General features: G+C 38.3%; 2 protein-coding genes and 1 long non-coding RNA gene across 3 annotated transcripts; 1 reads left to right on the forward strand and 2 right to left on the reverse strand.

Moving 5' to 3' along the window:
* On the forward strand, positions 1–6,393 carry LOC116250039 (uncharacterized). Its single transcript, XR_004171301.2, has 4 exons — positions 1–423; positions 3,689–3,843; positions 3,948–4,046; positions 6,260–6,393. It is a non-coding gene; the product is annotated as an uncharacterized LOC116250039 (long non-coding RNA).
* On the reverse strand, positions 4,513–9,927 carry LOC116250038 (cytochrome P450 CYP82D47-like). Its single transcript, XM_031623368.2, has 2 exons — positions 8,891–9,927; positions 4,513–7,089 (listed from the first exon to the last, which is right to left on the reverse strand). Exons 1-2 carry the CDS (start codon positions 9,809–9,811, stop codon positions 6,469–6,471), a joined length of 1,542 nt encoding a protein of 513 aa, XP_031479228.1. The 5' UTR covers positions 9,812–9,927; the 3' UTR covers positions 4,513–6,468.
* Positions 9,928–15,029: 5,102 nt separating this feature from the next.
* On the reverse strand, positions 15,030–17,521 carry LOC126409935 (cytochrome P450 CYP82D47-like). The gene is made up of 2 exons (XM_050076956.1): positions 16,569–17,521; positions 15,030–15,898 (listed from the first exon to the last, which is right to left on the reverse strand). The coding sequence occupies exons 1-2, from the start codon at positions 17,487–17,489 to the stop codon at positions 15,278–15,280; spliced, it is 1,542 nt and encodes a 513-aa protein (XP_049932913.1). The 5' UTR covers positions 17,490–17,521; the 3' UTR covers positions 15,030–15,277.
* Between the last annotated feature and the right edge of the window lie 8,238 nt (positions 17,522–25,759).

A 25,759-nucleotide genomic window follows, 5' to 3' on the forward strand; every position in this document is an offset into this window, starting at 1 on the left:
AATCGGTGCCCAGGAGTGAGAAGGCATTTAATCTTGAAATGGAGCGGTTGAAGGGAATTATCTCTCCCTGTATATCTGGAGTGGGCCGCTCTTTCTCCGTGTGGTGACTGGTGAGAGGGAGAGGGGGCGAGGATTTTCTTGGGCTGTTAATGGTGGGTGGATTGCGCGCTCTTGATCACTCCCTCTTTTTCGTCTCTTTCCTCAAACCCTGGCTCTCACTATACATTACCCTCAATGCCTTGCCAATTCTTGGCCTCAATTCCTCTCTCTTTTTTGTTGCTTTCATTAGATACCCTTTTCAGTTTTCATCCACCATGTTGAATCTGCTCTTTCGAGTTATCCTTCTGTCATTTTGCGAATGCGCCGGAAAGAAAGAAGATGGGTGCGCAAGGGAAGGTTCCTTCACTGGCGGCATCTATGCAGGTTGCATGCTTGTCTTAGAGCTGCGTGTTTCTCTATTTCCGTAGGGTATTAGATTGGTGTGGCGCATGAATTTACATCTTCTTCGCGGAACCTGTTTGTCGTGCTTTGGTTCTTGATCTTTGGACTATTTGGTCGTTTTCCTTCCTGCTTGGCGTCTGAGTTTTGGTTCAATGGTTGTCAAATCGACTATTCTGCCGCGGAGTATTTGTTGATTAAGTGGGCTCTGTCTTAATTGTGGTATTCCGATCTTCCATCGGTGCTGCTTACTTCTGCTATTCTTGCTGCGTCACTCAATATAGTTCTTATACTATTTTCTTGGCCGGAACTCTCCGTGATTAAATGGGAGGATTTTGGTGTAAATGAAAGTTGATCAGTTATTTTGATTATCTTTTATTGGGAACTGTCTATCTGTTTCCTGTTATTGATTTCACAATTAACACGTTTCACGATTATATTTCATGTCAAAGTTGGTGCTATGATGGCTACGTCGGCCCAATTATTTCTTTTGAACCTTAAGCACCGACTAGTTTCTGGGAACATAATAGGGTCGAGCAATGCGTAAGTGAGCGACTTTTTTTCTAAACCAGCAGGTTTCAATCATTTTTTCACATTCTTTGTTGACGGTGCTTATGGTCATCACGTGGTTGGAAAGATATCAATTCAAATATTACGTTAGAAATTTATATGGACCATCTTTTATTGTTTTCTTTGTTCAATTTGGTGACCGACATAACATGGAGTTTCATCATACAAAATTGAGCAAGATACTGACTGTGAAAGAATAGGTACTAAGCTGGCCTATTTTTGGAGATTGATGGGATTTGGGTTGTTGATCGAGTTGTCTATAAGTGTTTTAATTAGAACATAAATGAAGCAGCGTTTCCTATGGTCTCTATAAGTTGAAGATGAAAATGATATATTAAGAGCCATATCAGTTGTAGTGAAGAGAATTGCTTGGCTTGCTGGGTGGTGCGTCTTCGTTTATATACATGGGCATTTCACCTTATATTTTTCCTTTCTGTTACTTTTAATTTTTGTGCCTTTTTTCCTTTAAATTTTTTTTGCCTTTTTTTGCCTTAAATCAATGAATCTTAAGGAAGAAAAGAAAACTGAGAAACCTGCATGCCCCTGGTTTTACTTATTTCCTATGCCTAGTTTCAAGAACCTGGTTGTGGGACTGGGAGGTGTCTCGGTTTCAAGAACCGGGTTGTGGAAGGTGTATCGGTTTCAAGAACCGGGTTGTGGAAGGTGTATTGGTTTCAAGAACTGGGTTGTGGGAGATGTATTGGTTTCAAGAACTGGGTTGTGGGAGGTGTCTCGGTTTCAAGAACTGGGTTTAGGAGGTGTCTCGTTGAATGTGTACGTAATTCATGAGCCTGTTAACTATATACCTGATTTTGGATATATTATTTCCTCCAACCTTTTAAACAATGGATCAGGTAAGGTGAGGCATTGTCCATTTAGACATGAATTACTTTTTAGGCTCAAAGCTGAAGGCTACTCCAAGTTTTCAATTAGATTGGTTTCAACAAAGGGCTGTGTGTTATACTTGGGCTTTTGGACATTTCCATCTCATAATTTTGAAACATGGGCTCCTATGGGCTTCAAATTTCAGAGATTTTCTGGCCTTTCGAATAAGAAGAACCATGCAGAAACCGTTAGGGATTGCACAGAAGGGTGCTGAGGTTGTCAGTTAAGAGAATGCTTGAAAACAAGGAGTTTGTAAAAATCATTCTTGAGAATGGGCCTAGTAGAATCTAATTGTGTGATTTTTGTACAATTCCATTTTAGAAATGAAAACTTCACATTATTTTTCTCAAAATTTTTTATCATGATCAACATGATTAAATTGACATTGTGATGGATCAGGTGAGTCTGTTTATTTAGTTACAGAATTATTTGATAAAACTTAAAACAATTTTAGCATATTGATTTTTCAATCATATAAAATTGCTAATTAGAAGTGAAAGTAAACCAGCCTAAAAATCAAATATTGGGTCTCAAACTGACATATATCTTCATGTACTTTACACAGCTGGTGCTAGTTATGTTTGTACACCTTCTCTCTTGTTGTTAACTGCTAATTTTTACTTCCATCCTACATGATGTCATTATTCTTTCTGAATGCAGATATGATGTCACCATCCTTCTTGTGGGTTATTGACAGCTTGCTTTTCTTCCTAATGCATTTGAGCATTACACATGCAAAGTAGAACAAGGATTATCATTGCTGACCACTTTTATTCATGATCATGCCTTGGTGGCCCATTAAAAATAAAATCCTTCATTGCTCCCTCTTCAAATACATCTATATAATTAATTAGATATCTTAATTTTGTCACGAATACATCATGATAATATTTTCTGTTACTTACCTGCTTCCTTTGAACTCGTGTACTCCCAAGAGAATTTCATATTATATTGATATCCTTCATCGATTAGATAGTTAGCTATCATAATGTGGAACATACTTGTATGTTGGTGCCTCAATTGTTAGGTTTCTAGCTTCTGTTCTTTTCAGTTACATAAGCTCCATCTACTGCACTAAGCTAATGTGAAGAATATGATGTCTTACATTTTTTCAATAGTATATGAATATATAATGTCAATACTTCCCAACCCAAGTGATTTCATACAGCCATTATTGCAGCAGATATACAACACCATATCAGAAGTTTCGGAAATTTATATTGGAATTATGTTCTCTAGATTTGTAGCGTGATTGTGATGGCATGTGAATGCCTACTTGTTTTAAGTTTACTGCTATATGTCACTTGGTTGATTTCAACAGAAATTGCTGCTTTCTTAGTTGTAAGACACAGTCTTCAAGATAATGGCTCGTTCTGTTTGAGATGTATCTTCTTACCGGGATTTTATTTAAGTTGACAGTTCAAGGACTTTGTTGAGCAGGGCATAGATGCTGCACTAGGATCATTTGAATGTGAAATGACAGACTACTTTATACTGCTTCTGCCTTTCAACTTTGAACACATTATTGACAGGAAATCCTTTAACCGGTAGCTTTTCTTCTTATTTTGTCCCTATATTAAAAATTAATATAAGGATGTCAACATCGTGTTGGGAGTAGAATTTATTCTGGCTAGCTATTTCATGCTTATTTCAAGAGCCAGCTGGTGGTTGGCATGACACAAATGTTTAATTATAAAATTTATTATTTCACATAAAAGCTTCTCATGATTAAAAATTTTTACCTATTATGAAGCATTTGCTTTAATTGTTTTGAGACTTGCAATACTTTCCTCAGGGATTACAATTATACTGCTGTTGTAGTAGAATAAAAAGGAGGCCTGTGATGGTGCATTTACAACCTTCAGAAATTGTAATTTGTATCTCAAGCAATTGATTGACACATGGATCCATCCCACCAGAATTTGGGAATGTTATTAGTGTTAAAGTCGTGTAAGTTAGATATTCATTTTTACAATTTTTTTTGTTTATCTATTTATTTTTTAACATTGAAGGGTGTCATGGACATTATCTAATGGAAATTTTAAATTTTGTAGTGACCTTGTAGACAAGGATCCAGAAGTGGTAATCCGATCTAGAATTAGCGAGTTGCAGAATATATCTTCCTTGTAAGAGTATTTACACCATAATTGCAGGTTTTTCTTTTACTCTATGTTAATTGTTTTCACCTCCATTTCATGCAAACTTCATGTTCCTCATGTCAGTTGCTCTATTGGATTTGTATTCTTCATGTTTTTGTGCATAATGTTTATAATGCCGTTTGATTATTACTGAAGATTATAGTGATGATTATAGCTGATGTTTGGTCAGTAATGCATCAGTTGATGCACCTCCTACATCATTGAAACACCGGTTATCAATGATCCACTTCCTATATCATTGAAACACTAGCAGAATTTCTAGTGACATGCTTTATGATGGAGCAACTCCATCACATGCAACATTTAGTGATGCATTGTCTGCATAAAGAAAAGTTTGTTATTATGCCATGACAGTTTTAGATTCTATAATTTCTTTTAATTCTCGATGGTTTAGATGTTTTCCTTGTTATTGAAGTATTTATCTAATCATGTGAATTCAATAGGTATATGTAATGCTTAGTTTGCTTTTTTTTTTTCCCTTGTTTCAGACTGTGAACCAAGCTAAACTATAGGTATAAATTATAGAGGATAATAACTAATAAGTTATATCACATGTTTATGTAAATTTCTATTAAAAGAGAGAAATGTCCTCTAAGTCACAACATAAAACAAGGTAAATGCTCACTAGGGTGATAAACATGAGAGAATGATGCTGGAAATACTCAAATTTTATTGTATGAATAATTCAAATTACAAAGAAGGAGAATAGTTTTCAAGAGGGGACCAATCCCCTACATATATATATAAGAGTCAGAAGAGGGCGTTGGATAGATTAGAATTTTGATTCTGGAATCAGAATTCTAGAATCAAATTTCCACCTCAATCTGTAATTGGAATGAAAATTTCAGTTCTATTTTTTCTTTGAATTGATAGTATGGAATTTTGATTCTAGAATTCAGATTGATGAAAAATAAATTAAAATTCTAGAATGCATGAATTAAGGCCTTTTTGCCTTCTGCTTGAAAGCGAGATGAAAAAAATTCTAGAATTCTGGAATCATAATTCCACTCCTTAGGATGGGATCGTAATTCTAGAATTTTGATTCTGGAATGAGTCTATAATTCTAGAATTTTGATGCTGGAATGAGTCTATAATTCGAGAATCAAAATTCTTTGTTTGATTATACAATTCTCATTAAAAAAAATTGAGAATAATGATTCTAGAATTCCATTATTTCCAAGTGAATCAAACACCCATTAAGTGCTAGCTGTTGGAGGTTATTCAAGAGCTAATTGATTTAGTGAAAACAGAAAAAGAAGTGAGAATAAATACAAAAATAGAAGTAGAAACTACAAAAATATTTACACTAAAACCTACATAATAAGTGTACTTAATGTGTGTGTGTGTGTGTATATATATACACACACCCAACAGGTTATTCAAGAGCTAATTGATTTAGTGAAAACAGAAAAAGAAGTGAGAATAAATACAAAAATAGAAGTAGAAACTACAAAAATATTTACACTAAAACCTACATAATAAGTGTACTTAATGTGAAACTAAATGATCCAAATTCGATATTTTTTGACATGAGTTAAAATCCTATTAGAGTCATAACAGACCTTTGGTCGACATCTAAACCGACTCAAAGTAGACCTCTGATCTTGACCCTATATCCAAAATCCAAATTCAACTCCTAAAGCCGATCATATTAGACTTTTGATTCAAACCAAAGATCTAAAATTCAAATCCAACATCTGAATTAGATTAGATTTGACCATTGGCCTAGACTCGAGATCTAAAATTCAAATGCAACTTATAAATAGTATCAGATTAGACCTTGATCCAGATTGCAGGTTTGTTGTCCAAATTCAACATATTAATGAGATCAGGTTAGACATTTGATCAGATGATGAGTTTAAAATTCAAATTCAACATCAAAAGGGGATTAGATTAGACATCTGACTCAAATCATAAGCCCTAAAGCGAATTCTGACACCTAAATTGGATCAAATTTGACCTCTAACCCAAATTTGATATTTTAAATCCGAGTTCAACATCGGGACAAACTTAAGATCAACATCTAAACCAGATCAATGTCAAAGACTGAGATTACTTTCATATAGTTATTTGTGCATTGTGATAACACTTTTTCGAGGATTAACCCATATTTTGTTGGTCTTTATGAAGAGATCAGTTTGATTTTAAGTAGAACATATTTATATAGTAAATTTAAATGCCTATTTTTATAAATTAAACAAATGCAGGTGCAAATGGGTACATCATAAACTGCAAAGTTGTGCAACTACTTCATGCACCATCATGTAGCAACGCCATCCATCATGAGGGCATAAAGAAAGACCAAGTTTCTATTTATATTACCTCATTGTTTGTTTGGAAGTAAAACAGAAAGAATTGTTGCTAAATCATCATGAAGCATACACAAAACAGCAAGCAATATATATGAACAGTTTCACTAATAGAGGTGAGGTGGGAGGCGAGGAGTCAGTTGAACTTTGAGCGGAGCTGCTTTGGGCATGGTCAGCCCAAACCCTTCGGTCATATCAACTGGTTCGTCCATGGGCGTCGACCACTCAAAGCTCTGTAGCAAGCGTGCCAAAGTTAAGTGAAGAACTTGCAAAGCCATCGTCCAGCCGGGGCACATCCTTCGCCCCGTTCCAAAAGGCATGAAGGCAAAGTTCTGACCACCGAAAGCAATCTCTTTGTGGCTCATCAAGAACCTCTCTGGCCTGAACTCTTCTGGGCTCGCCCACAATGTCGGATCTCGATGTATCTTCCAGGTGTTAACAAACAGGATGGTGCCGGCCGGTATATGGTACCCACCAAGCTGGATGGGTTCAATGGACTGGTGCGGGACCAAGAGCGGCCCCGCTGGGTACAGGCGCATTGTCTCTTTTATGATGGCTTGCAAGTATGGCAAGTTCTTTATGTCTGATTCCTCCACTCGTCTCTCCCTCCCTACCTTGCAATCCAACTCTTCTTTTGCTTTTTCCAGCACATGGCGATTGTTAAGCAGAGCGGAGAGAGCCCACTCTAAGGTGTCCGACATCGTATCAGTGCCTGCCGCTACCAAACTCTGTGATAATTGAGGACAATCCACATCACTTGCATAATTTAGCATCGTTTTGAAAAATAATATCTCAATTACCAAATAAGTTTTCTTTTTAAAAATAAAAAATATTTAGACGGATGTCATCTAGTAAGAGCCCTTATCAAGAAAAGGGTTTGAATATAAAATAAAAAAAATCTAGAAAATAGAACATTTTGAACCTTATCAAAAGGAGATATAAACTCAAAAACCAGATCGGAGCTTGAAACCCTATTGTGGTCTACTCTATTTTACATGCAAAACACAGTTGATTTTAAGCTAATTAATAAGAATCAGTGAGTAACTTCAATAGTTAAACTGCCGGAGCTCCTTACTCATCGCTTGATTACTTTGCCTTTTGAAAAGGTGGTCATGTTTTATCACAAGAGGAGAACCTACTATACCCGTACCTACCGAGGCCGCTGAAATTTAAAGCAGCATCTTGTTTAATTGGTTGGACAGAGAAGCCCCATTCTGCTTGTTGGGAGTCCATTTCCATCCTCTAATTTTAGATTATGAGAATTTCTCATCTTCCAAACCAAGGTTTTGTTCCTTGTGGATGAATTTCATACCTTGGAGCAGATGAAAGAATTGACTCTTTTGTCCAACAATGAATTGACAGCATAGTGTTTATTGTGTTGGCAGATGAATGGAGAAAGATTATAGACAATAACATGCTGGAGGCATGTGACAGGCCATGTGCCTATTTATAACTGGTAGTACTACGTGCCTTTTTCCTGTCACAGAAATGTAGGCCGATTACCTAACAATGTGAAAAAAAAAAAGGGCACAATGTTCCAAGTGTAAGAGAAGTTCCATGTTGGGTGTTTAAGCAGGTGCAAATTTTTGATAAAATATTTTGGGAAGGTAAAAATTGAGCTCAATACAACTTGTTTTTTATCCTTGAAATTAAGCTGCCAAAAGTAAAACGCCCAAACAATACAACTTGTTTTTTATCCTTGAAAGATACGTAATGTTGTAGAAATGCTGAAAATGACCTTTAAATCTTGTTGGTAATTTGTTTTTCTGTCCCTTTTAACATTAAAAATTTTAAAACTATGATTTAGGACGGGATCTTCCTACCCTACTCACAAAACTATGGAGCACTTTAAATGCGTGGTATTTAAATGTGTGGCATATCAAAAGCAAGGGGGTGTTTGAATGCATGGTATTTAAATAATGTCAAACATTTAATACCAGGTATATCTTTGGAAGGTGGAACTAAAATTCCATTTTTCATAACCCAAGCGTGCAAGCGTGTGCGAATACATGGTATATCTTTTTTATACTCTTCGTTTCCACTTTAGGGTAGACTAAGGCTAGAAGAAGATTGTTTGTTTTGGCCAAAAACGCAAACGAGAATTCAGATAATTGATAAGGCAAAAAAAAAAAAAGCATTACAGTACAAATGCTTCTTCAGAGCAACGGTCACCCATTTGGTTGTTTTAGAAAGAGCCACAGAGAGGTGCCATCAATATCCAGGCCTGCCCAGTTTGGCTGAAGAAGCGCAATTGCCAAATCCTTCCGAATACCCATGGTAATAGGAATGAATGGATAAGTTAAAATTTTGTTTGGCAACATTGATCTCTTTCTAACTATATATATATATATATATATATATATATATATATATATATATATATATATATATATATATATAACTTAACTTATTATTGTAAAACCTTATAAGTGAGATTTTAAAATAAGTAAATAATGAGATACAACTTACCAGGCACTTTAGGGTAACCAAATACAATGAGAAGAAAGTCCATAAGAAAGAGCCACCTACCATAGCGGTGGCTTCAATTATGGTGTCAGTTTGGTACTGTGCTGACAAGTGGCTGTCTTCTACCTCTTGAATGAGCACGTCAATGAAATCTCTCTCCAAGTCCCTTCTGCAGGGCTTTCTCTGTCGCCGGTGCTCTGCAAGCCAAGCCGATGCAAATCCGTCCATCTTCTTTTTAACCCTCTTCATGGCTTTGAGGTGGCCACCAACATCTAGCCACTTCAGACATGGTATCACGTCACTGACCGTCAACACTCCCAACATATGGAAAAACTCACTTATCACGTTTCTAAACTCTTCTGCCTCACTATCATTTTCTTCACCGTCCAAATTAAAGTACCGTTTTCCGGCGACCATCCTAAGCATGATGTTCATGCTCAAGTTGCTGAAACGCCGATTCATGTCCACCGGGTAATCGCCGGCGCAGCTGCGGTATAAGGCCTCCACCAAGGAGCCCACCTCCTCGACTCGGATGTGCTTGAGCAGCTCGAGTCGCTTGTTTGATAGCAGCTCGATGGTGGCCATCTTGCGGACTTCGCGCCAGTAAGGTCCGTACGGGGCGAGCGGGAACATAGCGCAGCCATAGCCGAGGCATTTGGAGCTCTCGAATGGGGGACGACTGGCAAAGGCTTGGTCGTTTGTAGTGAAGCACTCCTTGGCTAGATCCATGCTGCTCACTACCAAAACCCGCATTTGACCTAGCCGAAGGGTGAACAAAGGCCCTTGCTTCTCTGAGAGAGCAGCCAAGGTTCTATGGAGAGGTGTGGTTCCACTCAGAAGGCCAAGGTGGCCAACTACAGGCCAAGCACCACCAGGCTCGGTTGGTCGGCGTTTTGTTTCTCCCCTCCTCTTTGGCCACATATGGTAGACGAAGACAACGGCAAGGAGGGCTGCCAAACTCTCTACAAGCTTCATGGAATCCATCGTTGCGATGAGAGAATTTGCTGTCTTGGTGTGTGGTGCGATCGTGTATGTGTATGCATATGTTAAGAGATATGGTGTGTGTGGTGTCTGTTAACAACCAAGGAAGCATCCCTCACTTTTCGTCTTTTAGCAATAATTTTATCTTCTTTAATTCGTAGCAGGACACGTACTGATCATTTCAAAGTCAAATTCACAGTTCCCACTATAGGAAATTGAACGCAAACTCTCAAGTTAATGAAACGACTAACCACTTTGGCTTTAAAATTCATAAATAACGAAGGCATCGTCTCATCTGATACGCCGGACATCTTTGATTAATGAAACAACATCCCAATTAAAAAAAAAAAACTTTAGAAACTTTAACCGGGACCCAAATTATGAATGAGCCCCACAGCTTGCTTAGTTGTTTAGCTGCAAACAAGCAACAGCCGGGGAAACAAGTGTGCAGAATACAATATTACATTTCCATTAAAGATGAAACACTCACAAATCTCTTGTAACATTCTCATTTTACTGCTTCATTGGTTGTTCGGGAGTAATCTAGAAGGAGAGGGTTGTTCTAAAAGCAACGAACCCTGCTAAATTATCATCCAGCAAGTAATATATATGAGCAGTTTCACTAATACAGGTCAGGCGGGAGACGAGGCTTCAGACGAACTTTGAACTGGGCTGTCCTGTATACATAAGTTTATGTATTTACTTTTGGTTAACCATTTAAGAAACTAGATGTCGTGCTTCCATTCATACATACGTTTATGTGTTTACATTTCTTCTATGGCCAATAACTTTCGGGCGTGATTTAAAAAATTCCTCTTAGCAAGAGCCTAGCGATTTTATTGCACTCATTCTAAAACAGATCGAGAAAAAATGGAGGATCTACCATAGTGGTGGCCTTGATTATTACAACAGTTGTATGCTTTTCAAACAAGTGTCGGCGTCCTAGCTTTTTAATGAACCCGTCCATCAGAGGAATCGTTTTAATTCATATATATATGATTGCTTGGAATATTGAAAAAACATGTGATTCCTTAACAACCCCGTGGGGGAAAGGTCCCCAAACTTTTATTCCAACAAAAAAACAGCAAAAATTAGCAGTCATTCTACCCTAAGGATTAGAGCGAGCTAGGAAAAGAAAAACAAACCAAGAGTACACCAAAAGCTACAAAACCAAAACTACAGTGATTGAGTTAAAAGAGACAAAATATCATGAGTAGGTTGTTGTTGCAAAATTTGTACTCAATGCAATAAGTTGTTATAATGGTTAAGCCAACTGTGGAAGGGCTGACATCCTTCAATCATGGTCCAGAGTCTTCTAATCCAATGCTTGTTGTTAGAAATAGTAAAATGTTTAGTAATGTTTCCAAACCACCACCCATCAAGAGCTGATGAATGATAGAGTCCTCAGGTTGATCATTGTTGACCTCCCACCAAGCTACACCTTGGTAAAGATGCAAACCATTCGAATTTTTAAGCAGAAAAGCGACCAGCTGTCTGTCGTTAGAAGCAACAGAGGCGACTTGCAGGCAAGCTTGGCCAGTCACAATATGCGAGCATTTGTCAAGAGCAATCCCCGTATTCAACCAAACCTCTAGGTCTCTCCTGTCCTCACCAGAGTTCCTCAAGATAGCATAGAAGCCATCAACATAGACCCGCCAAACAACATAGGAGTCTTGTTGAGGAGACTAGGTATCTTTTTTATGGATTCTCGAATTGCACATACACCAAATTCTCCAAAGAATGATGTGAAAACAGATATTTTAGCACTTTAAGCCAACCTCTTTTGAAGCTACAAGAGAACAAACGTTTTAACACTGTAACAATAGTGTGTTGAGGGTTGTAACTTCTTTTGAATTTGGAAGTTATGAATTCCCAAATTTTAGAGGAGTGCGGGCAAGAAAACAGAACATGGTAAGCAGACTCTTCATCCTTCAGACAAAGAGCACGTCTGTTAGCTAAAGAGATGTAACTTTTCTTTTGTGGATCGAAGGTAGGGAGATGATCACTACACGCCAGCAAACCACTACGCTCTAGGTTGACTTTGGGGAGACCAGATCAAATTCCTTCAAGGCTCCTCATTATATTTCTGTCTCATCACCTCCCACACGTCAGACGTTTTGATGTTAGAGGCAGGAGCGTTCTGCCAAAGAAGGAGGTCATGTTGCGAATGTAAGTTAGGTCTCTCCATCCCCACTCGGAAAAAAAATTCCTTGAAGTTTTGTAGAATAGGCAAGTCAGAGTCAAAGACCTGCTTAATGGAAAACTTAATGGAGAACTCAAAGGCAAATCTTTCTGAAGAATTTAAGCGGGCAATGAGGGGAAAACCAAGCGTGATGTGACCGATACAAGCCTTGTTCCAATCAGCAAGAAGCTTCAGCTCAACACCCCCTTCCAACATCGGGCGGCAAAGAGTCTTCCAGCCAACCAAGTGCACACCTTTCCTAGCTTCTTGGCTGCCCCAAAGAAAATTAGCCATACTAGCTTTAAGTTTATTCAGAGGCAGATTTGAGAGTCAAATCCAAAGAGGGGTGGAAAGCTTAGGCGGCATGGTGAGGGGTCGTTCAGGCTGCCAACGGTGGGTAACAAGAGACCTGCCCCCAACCCTCCAAGCTCGTTTTTGAAGAATGCATTGAAGTTGTTGTTCATCCTCGACCCGAATGAGAAAGGTGCCACCAGTGAGTATGGTGAACTTAGGGTAAGCTTTACCTGCCCATAGCCTCTTTGACTTCCAAAAAAACAAAAGAGAAGTAGGTGCTCCCATTAAGGGAAAAACCTTGCAGCCGTGCCAAGGCTGCCCATTGGAATGGTCTGTTCATATCTTCATACGCTTCTTGGGGGATGAGGATTTTGAATCTGCCATCGTGAAGCTCCACCTCCAATGAGTGCTCTGGAAGGCTACAGCAGAAGGCCCACCATTAACGAAGGATGGATGCCCAGGATCGTTGCCCACACCCCTGTTTCAAACGACTGCGAGGGGAAGCCAAAACCCTAGCAGAGCCTCCCTCTCCACTAGCCAAAACACTACCGCAGATTCGAAACGTCATGTGATTCGGTTCGTAGTCTTGAAGTTGATTAATGAATTATAAGTGGCAAGGCCACATTATTGAAAAACTTCACACGCCCCACGTGAGTGTCTCACATTTTTTGTTGAGCTTTGGAAGGAAGACGCAAGACAAGCAGATGAGAGATAGAAGAGACGACATTATGTATATCTACACCTAACCTTACTGAGTTATTAGAAAGCAACACTCATATAATTTAAATAAAATTTGACGTAATAAGACATAGAACAGGTTGTCGAGTATAATATAATTAAAGAGGTCAATGTAAAATAAACAAAATGAAGATGGTTTATAATGAGAGCTTTGTAATCAAGTTGCCTCATTAGTCATTAACCAAACTTAAATTAGTGACGTGCGTTTAATGGACAAAATCTTATGTCTTTAATAAGGTTTTCAAAAACTTTCCTCTAGAGAAATTATACTGCCATAAATGGGTGAAACCTTCCCGAGGGTAACTGGAGGAGAATTTACCAGAAAAAGCCTTGCCTCACCACATATGCTGGAAAATTAATTATTTTTTCTTATTTTTCCTTTCTTATCGTACTCCTTTTGAAATCTCGGGCTAAAAATTATGTAAAACTTTTCACTTGGATTTTTTTAGTTCGAACGTCATTTTCCAAATTGCTACGGATAACGAGTTTGTCAATAAACTGAATTTGTGAAACAGACTATCTTTGTCATCAACTTGTGAGAGATAGAGGATAAAAAATGTCTTTCTTAATAACTATGCAATTCTGATAATGACGAGTTAATTGTGACTATATATATATATATATATATAAGAGAGAGAGAGAGAGAGCTTTTAAAAAAAGGAGGATGAAAGAAGAATGGGGAGACAGTGAGTTCCATACGTGACTCATCAAAATGACAAGCGAGAAGAAACAATGACGCCGTGTCTGCCATTATTTAAAATTAAGGATATTGAAAATTTTGTCCCTTGCTGAGTTAATTTTATATTATTTTTGAAAATTGAAAGTATGATCAACTGGAATTTGCCCCTTCGGAGCACGACATTTAGTGAGAAAAACCATTATGAACCTTACCAGAGCATCGGTTCGAGATTTACCATTTTCAACCTTATGGGGACGATTTAAGCATAAACTGAAAACATTGAGATCCCGATTTCGTCTAATGGACCTTCGTGTCCGACTTCATGTTGAAGATTTTTCCAAAATCTTCCAGTGTTGATATACGCAGTCATCTTAGTTTTCAACAGGAGTGATCCAAACAATCTTCTCGTTCTCAATTTAAGTGAGGGAAAATGTTGAACTCAAATAAAAATTTTATTTTAACATCAACTAAAATAAACATCAGAATCTGTTGGTGAGAAAAATTAGAGCTGTTTTAAAGGCAAATAAATGGCGCCAACCTTTCCCTGTGAACCATTAAGAAAAACTTGATTCTCTTTCTATTATATAGGTTATATGTATACTTTATATTGTTGTCAAAACTTTTAATTAAATGTGACTTTGAAATTTTGGCTTCAAGTAATGCTTGATATATAGCTATGAACTTAGCAACAGCCTAACAATTTTAGTGCACCATGAGAATAAAACCAAAAAAAGAAAGAGCAACATATATACCATAAGGGTGACTTGGATTTGTTTTTATGTGTCGGTTTGGTACCTTTCAGACAAGCGACCGTCTTTTAACATCTTATAAAGATTTAATGAATCCAAAAGTATATGAGCAAACGAAAAACGGTACTGTCTTGCATCTTTGACATTATAACACTTAAAGCCTGTTATTGTGAGCATGACTTCTTTAAATTTTTTCACACACGAGATGGTTCACGTTGGGCTTGCCTATAATGGTGCCTGTTAATGTCCGTAATTTTTTAATGTTAAGTGTTCTTTCTAAACACGACAAATGTTTATACAAATTCTTGGTCCAAACAACGACGAATACCTACCTTTTCGTCTTTTAGCAATAATTTTATCTTATTTAATTCGTAACAGGAGCGTACAATGAATTAGATCAGACGATGCCCCTTCTCACTATCATTTCAATGTCGAATTCACGGTTCTCACTATAAGAAATCGAACCAAAACTGACAAGTTCTTCGGCTGTAAAATTCATAAATAAGGAACGCATCACGCCATCTGATACTTAGGACATCTTTGATTCATGAAACAATATCACGTGATTGGGTACATGGACATGAAGTTGATCAATGAATTATAAGTGGCAACTGGCAGCTTCCCAAGGAACAGCTAGTGTGCAGAATACAAGATTACATTTCCATTGAGACGAAACATTCACAAATTTCTCTTATAACAATCACATTTTATTTGCTCCTTGTTTGTTTGAAAGTAAACTAGAAAAAGTTGTTCTAAAAGCAACGAGCCCTGCTAAATGATCATTAAGCATACAAAAACAGCAAGCAAAATGTATATGAGCTGTTTGACTAATAGAGGTGAGGCGGAAGACGAGGCTTCACGCGAACTTTGAGCGGAGCTGCTCTAGGCATGGTCACCCCTGACCCTTCGGTCATATCAACTGGCTCGTCCCTGGGAGTCCACCACTCAAAGCTCTGCAGCAAGCGTGCCAAAGTTAAGTGAAGCACTTGCAAAGCCATTGTCCAGCCGGGGCACATCCTCCGGCCCGTTCCGAACGGCATGAAGGCAAAGTTCTGACCACCGAAGGCAACCTCTTTGTGGCTTGTCAAGAACCTCTCCGGCCTGAACTCTTCTGGGTCCGTCCACAACATCGGGTCTCGAAATATCTTCCAGGCATTAACAAACAGAGTCGTGTCGGCTGGTATGTGGTACCCGCCAAGCTGGATGGGCTCGATCGACTGATGCGGGAGGAACAGCGGCGCCGCTGGGTACAGGCGCATTGACTCTTTCAGGATAGCTTGCAAGTATGGCAAGTTCTTGATGTCTGATTCCTCCACCCGTCTTTCCCTGCCTACGTTGCAGTCCAACTCTTCTTGTGCTTTTTCCAGTGCCTGGCGGCTGTTAAGCAGAGCTGAGAGAGCCCACTCTAAGGTGATCGATGTCGTATCCGTACCTGCCGCTACCAAACCCTGTGATAATTCAGGACGATCCACATCGCTTGCATAATTTAGCTTCGTTTGAATATAAAATTGAAAAACAAATCTAGAAAATAATACATTTTGAACCTTACCAAAAAGGAGATATGAACTCAAAAACCAGATCTAAGCTTGACACCCTATTTTGGTCTACGCTATTTTACATACAAAACAGAGTTGATTTTAAGCTAATTAATAAGGTAGGGAATCGTTTTCGCAAAAGAAAAAGAATATCAAATCCATGTATTGCGCACCGGGCTTGGTCAGAACGATGCTCCCTAATTTTTAAGAAAACTTTGCCCACCCACTTCCATAATTTCTACAACAAAATGATTTGCATTGAATGCTACTTATTTAGTTTAAATGGACTTTTTGTTGTTATTAAAATCACATTGTTTTGCACCATTGATTTCTTTCTAATTAAATCTTAGGACACAACTAACTTAAATTTAAATTATAACTGAAACGTTTTAACTAAAAAAAAGAACATTTTCGCTAGTTTGTATAACCATTATAAAAAACAAAGAACCTAAGTAATATTGTAAAACCTTATAAGTGAAATTTTAAAATAAGTAATTAATGTGATATATAGACTTACCAATAGTTGGTTAACCTTGTGTAAATACAACTAGAAGAAAATCCATAAGAAGAAAGAGCCATGTACCATGGCGGTGGCTTCAATTATTGTGTCAGTTTGGTGCTTTTCTGACAAATGGCCATCTTCTACCTCTTTAATGAGGACGTCAATGAAATCACTCTCCGTGTCCATTATCCCAGACTTTCTCTCTCGCCGGTGCTCGGCAAGCCAAGCCGATGCAAATCCGTCCATCTTCTTTTTAACCCTCTTCATGGCTTTGAGGTGGCCACCAACATCTAGCCACTCCAGACATGGTATCGCGTCGCTGACCGTCAACACTCCCAACAGATGGCAAAACTCACTTATCACTTTTCTAAACTCTTCTGCCTCACCATCATTTTCTTCACCGTCCAAATCAAAGTACCGTTTTCCGGCGACCATCCTAAGCATGATGTTCATGATCAGGTTGCTGAAGCGCCGAGTCATGTCCACCGAGTAATCGCCACCGCAGCTGCGGTATAAGGCCTCCACCAAGGAGCCCACCTCCTCGACTCGGATGTGCTTGAGCAGCTCGAGTCGCTTGTTTGATAGCAGCTCGATGGTGACCATCTTGCGGACTTCGCGCCAGTAAGGTCCGTACGGGGCGAGCCCGTGCATGGCGCAGCCATAGCCGAGGCATTTCGCGCTCTCCAATGGGGGACGACTGGCAAAGGCTTGGTCGTTTGTAGTGAAGCACTCCTTAGCTAGATCCATGCTGCTCACTACTAAAGCACGCATTTGACCTAGTCGAAGGGTGAACAAAGGCCCGTGCTTCTCTGAGAGAGCGGCCAAGGTTCTATGGAGAGGTGTGGTTCCACTCAGCAAGCCAAGGTGGCCGACTACAGGCCAAGCTTCAGGGGGCTCGATCGGTCGGCGTTTTGTTTCTCCTCTCTTTTTTGGCCAAATATGGTAGACTAAGACAAGGGCAAAGAGGGCTGCCAAACCCTCTAGCAGCTTCATGGAATCCATCGTTGCGATGAGAGAATTTGTTGTCTTGTGTGTGGTGCGATGGTGTGTGTGTCTATGTATATATATATATATATATATTATAGGTGTAGTGTGGGTATCTGTGACAACCAAGAAAACAACTTCGGTGAATAGCGTGACTTTTGAAAAAGTTGAGTACATAATTGAAACTTTTTGCCCTGAAAACTTCAAAAAAGTAAACTGTGAGTCACTTCTGTCCTTTTCTCGTGAAAAAAAGAAAAAAAAATATAGAGTGACTGATTAAATGCTAAGAATGGTACCTGGATTGCAATTAATTATGATTTAAAAGAAACTACCGGTCATAGCTCTTTAAAGTGGGAGCTGGTCATGGGGAAGAGTGAGTGAAATCAATTAACTGAAGATATTTCACCATTATTTCTTTCATTCTCTCTTCAAAATGCTAAAGATTCACCGAGACTTTAATTTTTCAAGTTCTTAATGACTCGTACCATTCAGTTTCATAACCAAAGCTAAATCTAAGTTGGATATTCCACTGACATCTGATAAAGATCCGAGCCAGTTGCATATAAATGTCAGATCTTACGCATGTCTAATCCCAGTTTGCTTTAAAATGAATTTGAGCCTGAATTCCAACATTATACTTTAAAAATACCCTTAAAAAACGTACCATTTTTATAACAAACCAGCTCCATCTGGGCAGCTTTTAGCATCTTACTGCAAACTCCGACTAGAAAAGTTGGCATCTCTAACGTAACCATTCAGAAAGATAGTGCCTAACAAATTAAATTTAGGAGAAAAGGTGGACCTTGAATAAAAAGTGAGTGTCTCATCTGAAACGTCCACAGGTCCACCTGTTCCCCACAAATGCGATGAGATGGACGTCTTGGCTTGTTCTTTGCCAAATGCCAAGGAACAGCGAGTGAAGCATCGAACGGGCCGTATTTATTGATGGTCGTGGTTCTTATTAACGAGTGAAAGGCGAAGATAAATTCTAATCACGTTCTAATCTAAACCGCAAGCTGTGGCGATATCAAACATACAAAGGAACAAAAACGTACCTGTTTGATTCAGAGTATTCAAACAACAAAAGGCTCCACCTATTATAGAGATAATAACCTGACGTCTGCTAGGTAAGAAGTCTGCACGATCATACTGTGTCTTCTTGCCAATGGAATCAGCGAAGCTTTTAGGTGGCTGTCTGTATACACCCTTTCAGAAACATATTTGGGATGCAATCGTTTGCACCAATTTTCCTAAACAAACAGGAAACTTAAATATAAAAATCCTACTTATTCAGGCAAGGATTATGACAACAAAACCGAAGAATAAAATAGCAAATCTAGAAGCTGTGGTGTTTCTAGCCTGTTTCAAATGAAATGACTTGACCAAGAAAAAAATTAGGAATAAGACCAACTAGACCATCAAGTACTACATGGAAACAGGAATAGGAAACTAGATCCTTAATCTTCAAGGTCGCTGATGAGAGGGAGACGAGGCTCCATAAGAAGTTTGAGGGGAGGAGTTGCTTTGGGCCTAACCCCTCGGTCATGTCAACTGCCTCCTGCATGGGTGTAGTCCATTCAAAGCTGTGCAATAAACATGCTATAGTTGAGTGAATAGCTTGGAACGCCACCAAGAACTCACGATCTTGCCAACGTTTAGTACAGGCGACCATTTTGAGCCTCATCGGAAGAATGATTCAAATATAAACTAAAATTCATTTTAGTATAAAGATCATCCAGGACCTTGTGAAAAGAATCTTTTAAACTCTGGCTAAAGAAATCTAAAATCCCGTTTGGTGAAGAACTTTAGGCCTGGTTCGTTGAGATCGGGTCTCGTTTCAAAACAAACTGAAATCAATCCCAGCCTAATTAGTTGAGATCCAATGGAGCTACCTTGCAGATAGCTGGCTCTGACGCAAACCCAGATGCTTCTGCCGAATCGAATTAAATTGTAAGACTTTCTTAGGTGAATAAGCCCATGATCATCGCTAGATCTTCTGGAAGAAATTTTTAGTGAAAGTTTCTTCTCAATTCGACTACTTCTGAGTACAGATGATGAACTAGCCATCATCTGGTAAGATGGATGTCAGTTACTTTATTATTAAGTTGTTGCAAGTTTGATGATGAACCAACCGTAAGGGATACAGAGTACAGAACAAAACGCAGAGAGCACGGGAGAAAACAGAGATAGCAGCACTTTTTCATTTAATCAATCAATGAATATATATGAGTAAACTTTTCAAGATCTCTCTCTCTCCCGCGCGCTCACTCCTTGCCTGTTCCCCAATGGTATGCCATATCAGCCCAAACCCTAATCAGGGGCGGAATAAAAAAATTTTCATGCGGGGGCCGAATTAAAGTTTTTTTAAATTTTGACAGGAATCAAAATATCATTTTTCAAAATTTTTATAAACAATTAAAATTTTCATAAAGTTATATGTAATTTTTTTTAAAAATTGAGGTGGGCCCCCCTTGGCTCCGCTCCTGACCTTCATCACGAGCTGTAGATTATTGGGTTTCATATTACCACTACTAAAATTGGTTGTATGGAATTCTCTCTGCCAAAATCATCAAATGTTCAGTAGGATGTGGATGTTTGCAAGTTTTTAATGTTCAACTGTTCTTGCTAAACACGTCAAAAGTAAAAACCAAATCTCCGTTTTCGTCTTTTAGCAATAATTTTAACTTCTTTAATTCGTAGCAGGACATGTACAAGCACATTTCAATGTCAAATTCACAGTTCCCATTATAGGAAATTGAACGCAAACTCTCAAGTTAATGAAACGACAACCCCACTTTGGCTTTAAAATTCATAAATAACGAAGCATCACCTCATCTGATACGTCGGCAGCTTTGATTAATGAAACAACATCCCAATTTTTTCTTTTAAAAAAAAACTTTAGAACCGCCCACCTGAATCTTCACATTTTGTTGAGTTTTGCAGGGAAAACGCACGATCGGGAAAAAAAAGAAAAAGAAAAAGGAGCCGGGTCTCGGCTAAGCAACATACGGAATACATGTTTTAAGTTAATTCCTTTGCTAAATCACTTCTAGGTCTCTCTAGACGCTCCACATAGCTAAAAAGAGAACGAATCATTTTAAACCATTTTTAAATGCGATCATAATTATATTATCTCATTTTTATCAATGACCTAAGTGATTCACATCACACTTTGGCATATCATGGTTTGGTAGCTACCTGTTCATATATATATATATATATATATATATATATATATATATATATATAATATTACACATGCACTGTCGTGAAAAATAAAACAAATAACAAGGTAACGTAATAACATGTGAAAGTCTCGAGAATGTTTACATGTGAAATCTTTGTAAAGATTTTAATGGCCAAGGTTGAAAATTTTGAACAGATAAATAGGGGCCGTTCGATTTTACAAAATGGGCGAACTATACATGTTTAAGAACCTTGTGGGGACGATTTAAACATAAACTGAAAACTTTGAGATCCCGGTTTCGTCTTATGGAGCTTCGTGTCCGACTTCATGTTGAATTTTTTCCAAAATACTTCCAATGTTAATATACGCAGTCGTCTTAGTTTTCAGCCTTTCTATATCCAAACAGAAGTCATGCGTCATAAGGACCAAACAATCTTCTTGTTCTCAACTTAAGTGAGGGAAAATGTTGAACTCAAATAAAAGTTTTATTTTATCATCAAATAAAATAAACACCAGAATCTGTTGGTGAGAAAAATTTGAGCTGCTTTAAGCGCAAATAAATAGCGCCACTCTTTCTCTGTTAACAATTAAGAAAAACTTGGTTCTCTTTCTATTATATAGGTTATACGTATATACTTTATATTGTTGTCAAAACTTTTAATCAAGTGTCACTTTGAAATTTTGGCTTCAAGTAATGATTGATATATATATATATATATATATATATATATATATATATATGAACTTAGCAGCAGCCTAACAATTAGTGCACCTTGTGTAAAATACAATGAGAAGAAAAACAAAAAGAAGAAAGAGCAGCATGTATTGTATACCATAACGGTGGCTTGGATTATGGTATCAGTTTGGTACTTTTCAGACAAGCGACCGTCTTTTAACATCTTTGTCTTATAAAAGTTTCATGAATCCAAGAGAATATGAGCAAGTGCAAAACGGTACGGTCTTGCACCGTTGACATTAATAACACTTAAAGCCTGTTATTGTGAGCATTACATCTTTACATTTTTTCACACACGAGATAGTTCACGTTGCCCTTGTCTATAAAGGTGCCTGTGGGTGTCCGTAATTTTTTAATGTTAAGCTGTTCGTTCTAAACACGTCAAATGTTTAAACAAATTCTTGGTCCAAACAACGATCCATTCCTACCTTTTCGTCGTTTAGCAATTTATTTTATTCGTAGCAGGACGTGTACAATGAATTAGATGAGCTCTCACTATCATTTCAATGTCAAATTCACGGTTCTCACTATAAGAAATAGAACCAAAGCTGACAAGTTCTTCGGCTGTAAAATTCATAAATAAGGAACGCATCACGCCATCTGATACGTAGGCCATCTTTGATTAATGAAACAATATTACGTGATTTCGTACGTAGACTTGAAGTTCATCAATGAATTATAAGTGGCCACTGTTAATTTCCCAATTTAAAAACAAAAAAAGAAAAAGAAAAAGAAACGGCCACCTGAATCTTTCACATCTTTGTTGAGGTTGCATTGTGTTACTAGGACGGGTCACGATCTTTTAGCGGGTACCCAGATTACGAGTTAAATCAAGAATGATTTTTATAAAATTGTTAGTTACGCTGTGGTTTCAGAGTTACATTGGATCTATGATATTCTATTAAGATTGTTAAGTTAAAATTAATTGAAATAGAAGTTATAAGATTGCAGTGAGGTGGAATTTCACAAACTTAAAATGTTTAAGTCCATTGATCAACTCTCTCTCTCTCTCTCTCTCTCTCTCGCGTCCATTAACCCTGAGAAGGATCATGGAAAAGTAAGAGCTTGTTTTATCATTCAATCCTTTTAGGGGAGACTTTCGTTTTTCTTTTCCAGGGTTCTTTTCATAATTCTGAGGTTCCAAATACTTGTTATATTTTCGGCGCCATAACCACCTCTCTCTTGTCTCTGCAATTACAACTAAAGTTGTGGTGAAATCATGGAAAGACTGACCAAAAAAAAAATGTGAATCGTAAAACTGTAAAATGCCTCTTCCTACAAGAGATTCTCTCTCTCTTTTATGAAGCATGCTTTCTGAATCCATCACACTATTGCTTGTCTTCCTAATTATTCGTCTCTTAGCTCTAGAATTTTATCTTATGTATTGTAGCAGGACATGCAGGATGAATGGTAGAGAAGATTAGTCGTAATAAATCTCCACTAAAAAAACTGTATCAGATAAAAGCCGCTGTCATCCGTGTTACCGTCAGACAAAAGCATGAGGCAGATGAAGCATTTTGTGCAATTTGAAGATCTTCAAGGCAACGATTCACTCGCCAGAATGGCCCTTCCAATTATGCGTGTGATGACGAGGACAGTCCCTTGATTGAGACCTCACAGCTTGCTTAGTTGCAACCAAGGAACAGCTAGCGAGACATGTGTGCAGAATACAAGATTACATTTCCATTAAGACGAAACATTCACAAATTTCTCTTATAACAATCACATTTTGTTTGCTCATTGTTTGTTTGGAAGTAAACTAGAAAAAGTTGTTATAAAAGCGACGAACCATAGCTGGATGTTGCGAGATTTGTGGAAGAAGATTGGTGTTGCCCAATACACCAAATCAACTATATTCTGCTGTTACAATGTGATTGTGGATAATCAAGAGAGAAGGAAAGAAATCTTCTCTATATTTTGAAAAAGATTCGATAACCGCTTTCTTGGTTATCGTCTCACTCATCATGTATAAAAACCCTCTTTCTCTCTTGGATTGTAACAATGGAAAGAAAAATAAAATAGCAGTCTTCTTCTTCCTCCGTGGACGTAGGCGAGAGTGCCGAACCACGTAAATCTGTTGTTCCTGTTTCTATTGTTGCTTCTACCTTATGTTTTTTATCATGGTATCAGAGCGGGTTATATAAAGCCGCTGCATATTTCTTCGACAATCTTGGAGACAGGCTGTGAGCTGTTTTTTGACAAGGAGATACTTGCTGTTTGAAGGAGTAGCAGAACAGAGTGCCGACCGTCAGGAAACCTGCCAGAAAATTGGCCGGCGTTGTCTACTCCGGCGACGTCAAAGGTCGAGCAAGGACTCCTTCGAATCATCTACTTCTGAGGAACGTTCCTACCAATTTTCAGATTTTTTGACACAGCCATTAAGGAGTTATGATTTTTTTAAGAAACACCTGTTGCTGCTGCTCCTCTGTTTTTCCCAAACCGTCAGGAAGCCTGCTGCAAAACTGACCGGCGTTGTCAGCTCCAGCGACGTCAGGGGTCGAACAAGGGCTCCTTAGAATCGTCTACCTCTGAGGAACGTCCCTACCAATTTTCAGATTTTTAGAAGCAGCCATTGAGGAGTTATGATTTTTTGAAGAGATGCCTCTCGCTGGAAAAACTGTCTGCAACTACTCTTCCCTTTCCCCAATTTCTATTCACGAATTGGGATGCAAGGGCACTCTCAAATTTTTTGCCGTCTCTCTACTTTTGAGTTAATTTGGTTGTCGGGAGCTGTGGTTGAGGACCAGGAAAAAGAATCAAAAGGTCTTCATTGGCGATCAAGGTTTTCTGAATCCATTATTGAGGTCGATCAAGGTTTTCTGAATCCATTATTGAGGTTCTTCGTTATCGGGTGACATCCTCCTCTCCCATGTTCCTTGAGAGCATGATTGATTATGCACATTTATTCTGAAACGAGTTTTTGAATGATCGAGTAGCAGCTTTGAGTAGCATCTTTCACTAGCTTCCTTGCTATATTCTGTTATTTTGTGAATTGTCTGGTATTCTCTTATTCAATGGCAAATAACCAGCAAGAAACTACAGAAAGTTTTAGACATCTCAATAGCAACGAGCAAAGCAGCCAACCTCTGAAAATCACCAATATGCTATTGAATGGCACCAACTACTTAAGTTGGGCTAAGGCAGCTCGACTATTTTTAAGCGGTCGATCCAAGGTTGGATACATAAATGGGAAGATCAGTCCTCCTAATAGATCAGATCCTAAATTTGATGATTGGCAATCTGAAAATGATATGGTGATGTCGTGGCTTATTAACTCCATGGAACCCTCTATTTCAAATCTATTTATGTATCAAGAAACTGCAAAGGAAATTTGGGATGAGTTAAAACAACTTTTTTCAGAACAGAATAACCTCGCACGAGTCTATCAAATTCAGGTCGAGATTGCTAATCTTATGAAGGGTGACAAATCACTGAATCTCTACATAGGAGAACTCAAAAGCCGATTTGATGAACTTCTGCAATATAGGCCTGCTACGACTGATCCTGACACATACAAAACCCGGTTTGAGGAAGACAAAATCTTCAAATTTTTGGCAGGTTTAGGAGCCGATTATGAAGGTATTAGGAGTCAAATCCTCAATACCACTCCGCTGCCCAACTTCAACAATGTTTGTCAAATGATACAAAGGGAGGCTGCACGAAGGCAAGTTATGAATTCCAAAATTGAAATTTCTGAAGAAAGCCGTGAACAAATGGCATGCGTCGCTCAGGCCGATTTTGTCAAAGGGGATCAAAAACTTCCGAATGCCAACAAACCCTCCAATGCTAACTCCAGCTATCAGAAAGGGAGAAATAAATTTAGATGTACCCACTGCAAGCGGACTGGTCATACTCGTGAAAGATGTTGGGAGCTAGTCGGAAGACCAACAAGAGACAAAGCTACCTCCTCCACAAAACTGGCGTATTCCACCAATTCTGATTTAGCGAACTTTGTCACCAAGGACGACCTTGAGAAATTTTTTCAAAAGTTTGCAAAGACCAATCTAGTATCATCTCAGCCTATCAGCAATTCAGAAGGTAACAACTTTGCTTTGACTGCTACTTTAAATCGTTCTGCATGGGTTATTGACACAAGGGCTACCGATCATTTGTCTAGCGACTTAAGAAAAATTATTAATCTTGACAAAACAAAACAAAGATCAGTTTTTACAGCCGATGGATCACCCATTATTGCTGAAGGATATGGTGAAACTACATTCTTTAAGAAAGGGCAGAAATCTCAAGTTTTATATATTCCCAAACTGTCAGCTAATCTCATGTCGGTAAGCAAATTAACCAAGTCTCATAACTGTTTGGTTGTTTTTTCCTCAAAGGATGTGATATTTCAGGATTGTGTGACGAACC

The sequence above is a fragment of the Nymphaea colorata genome, chromosome 3 (genome assembly GCF_008831285.2).
Source record: "Nymphaea colorata isolate Beijing-Zhang1983 chromosome 3, ASM883128v2, whole genome shotgun sequence".
NCBI classification, from domain to species: Eukaryota; Viridiplantae; Streptophyta; class Magnoliopsida; order Nymphaeales; family Nymphaeaceae; genus Nymphaea; species Nymphaea colorata.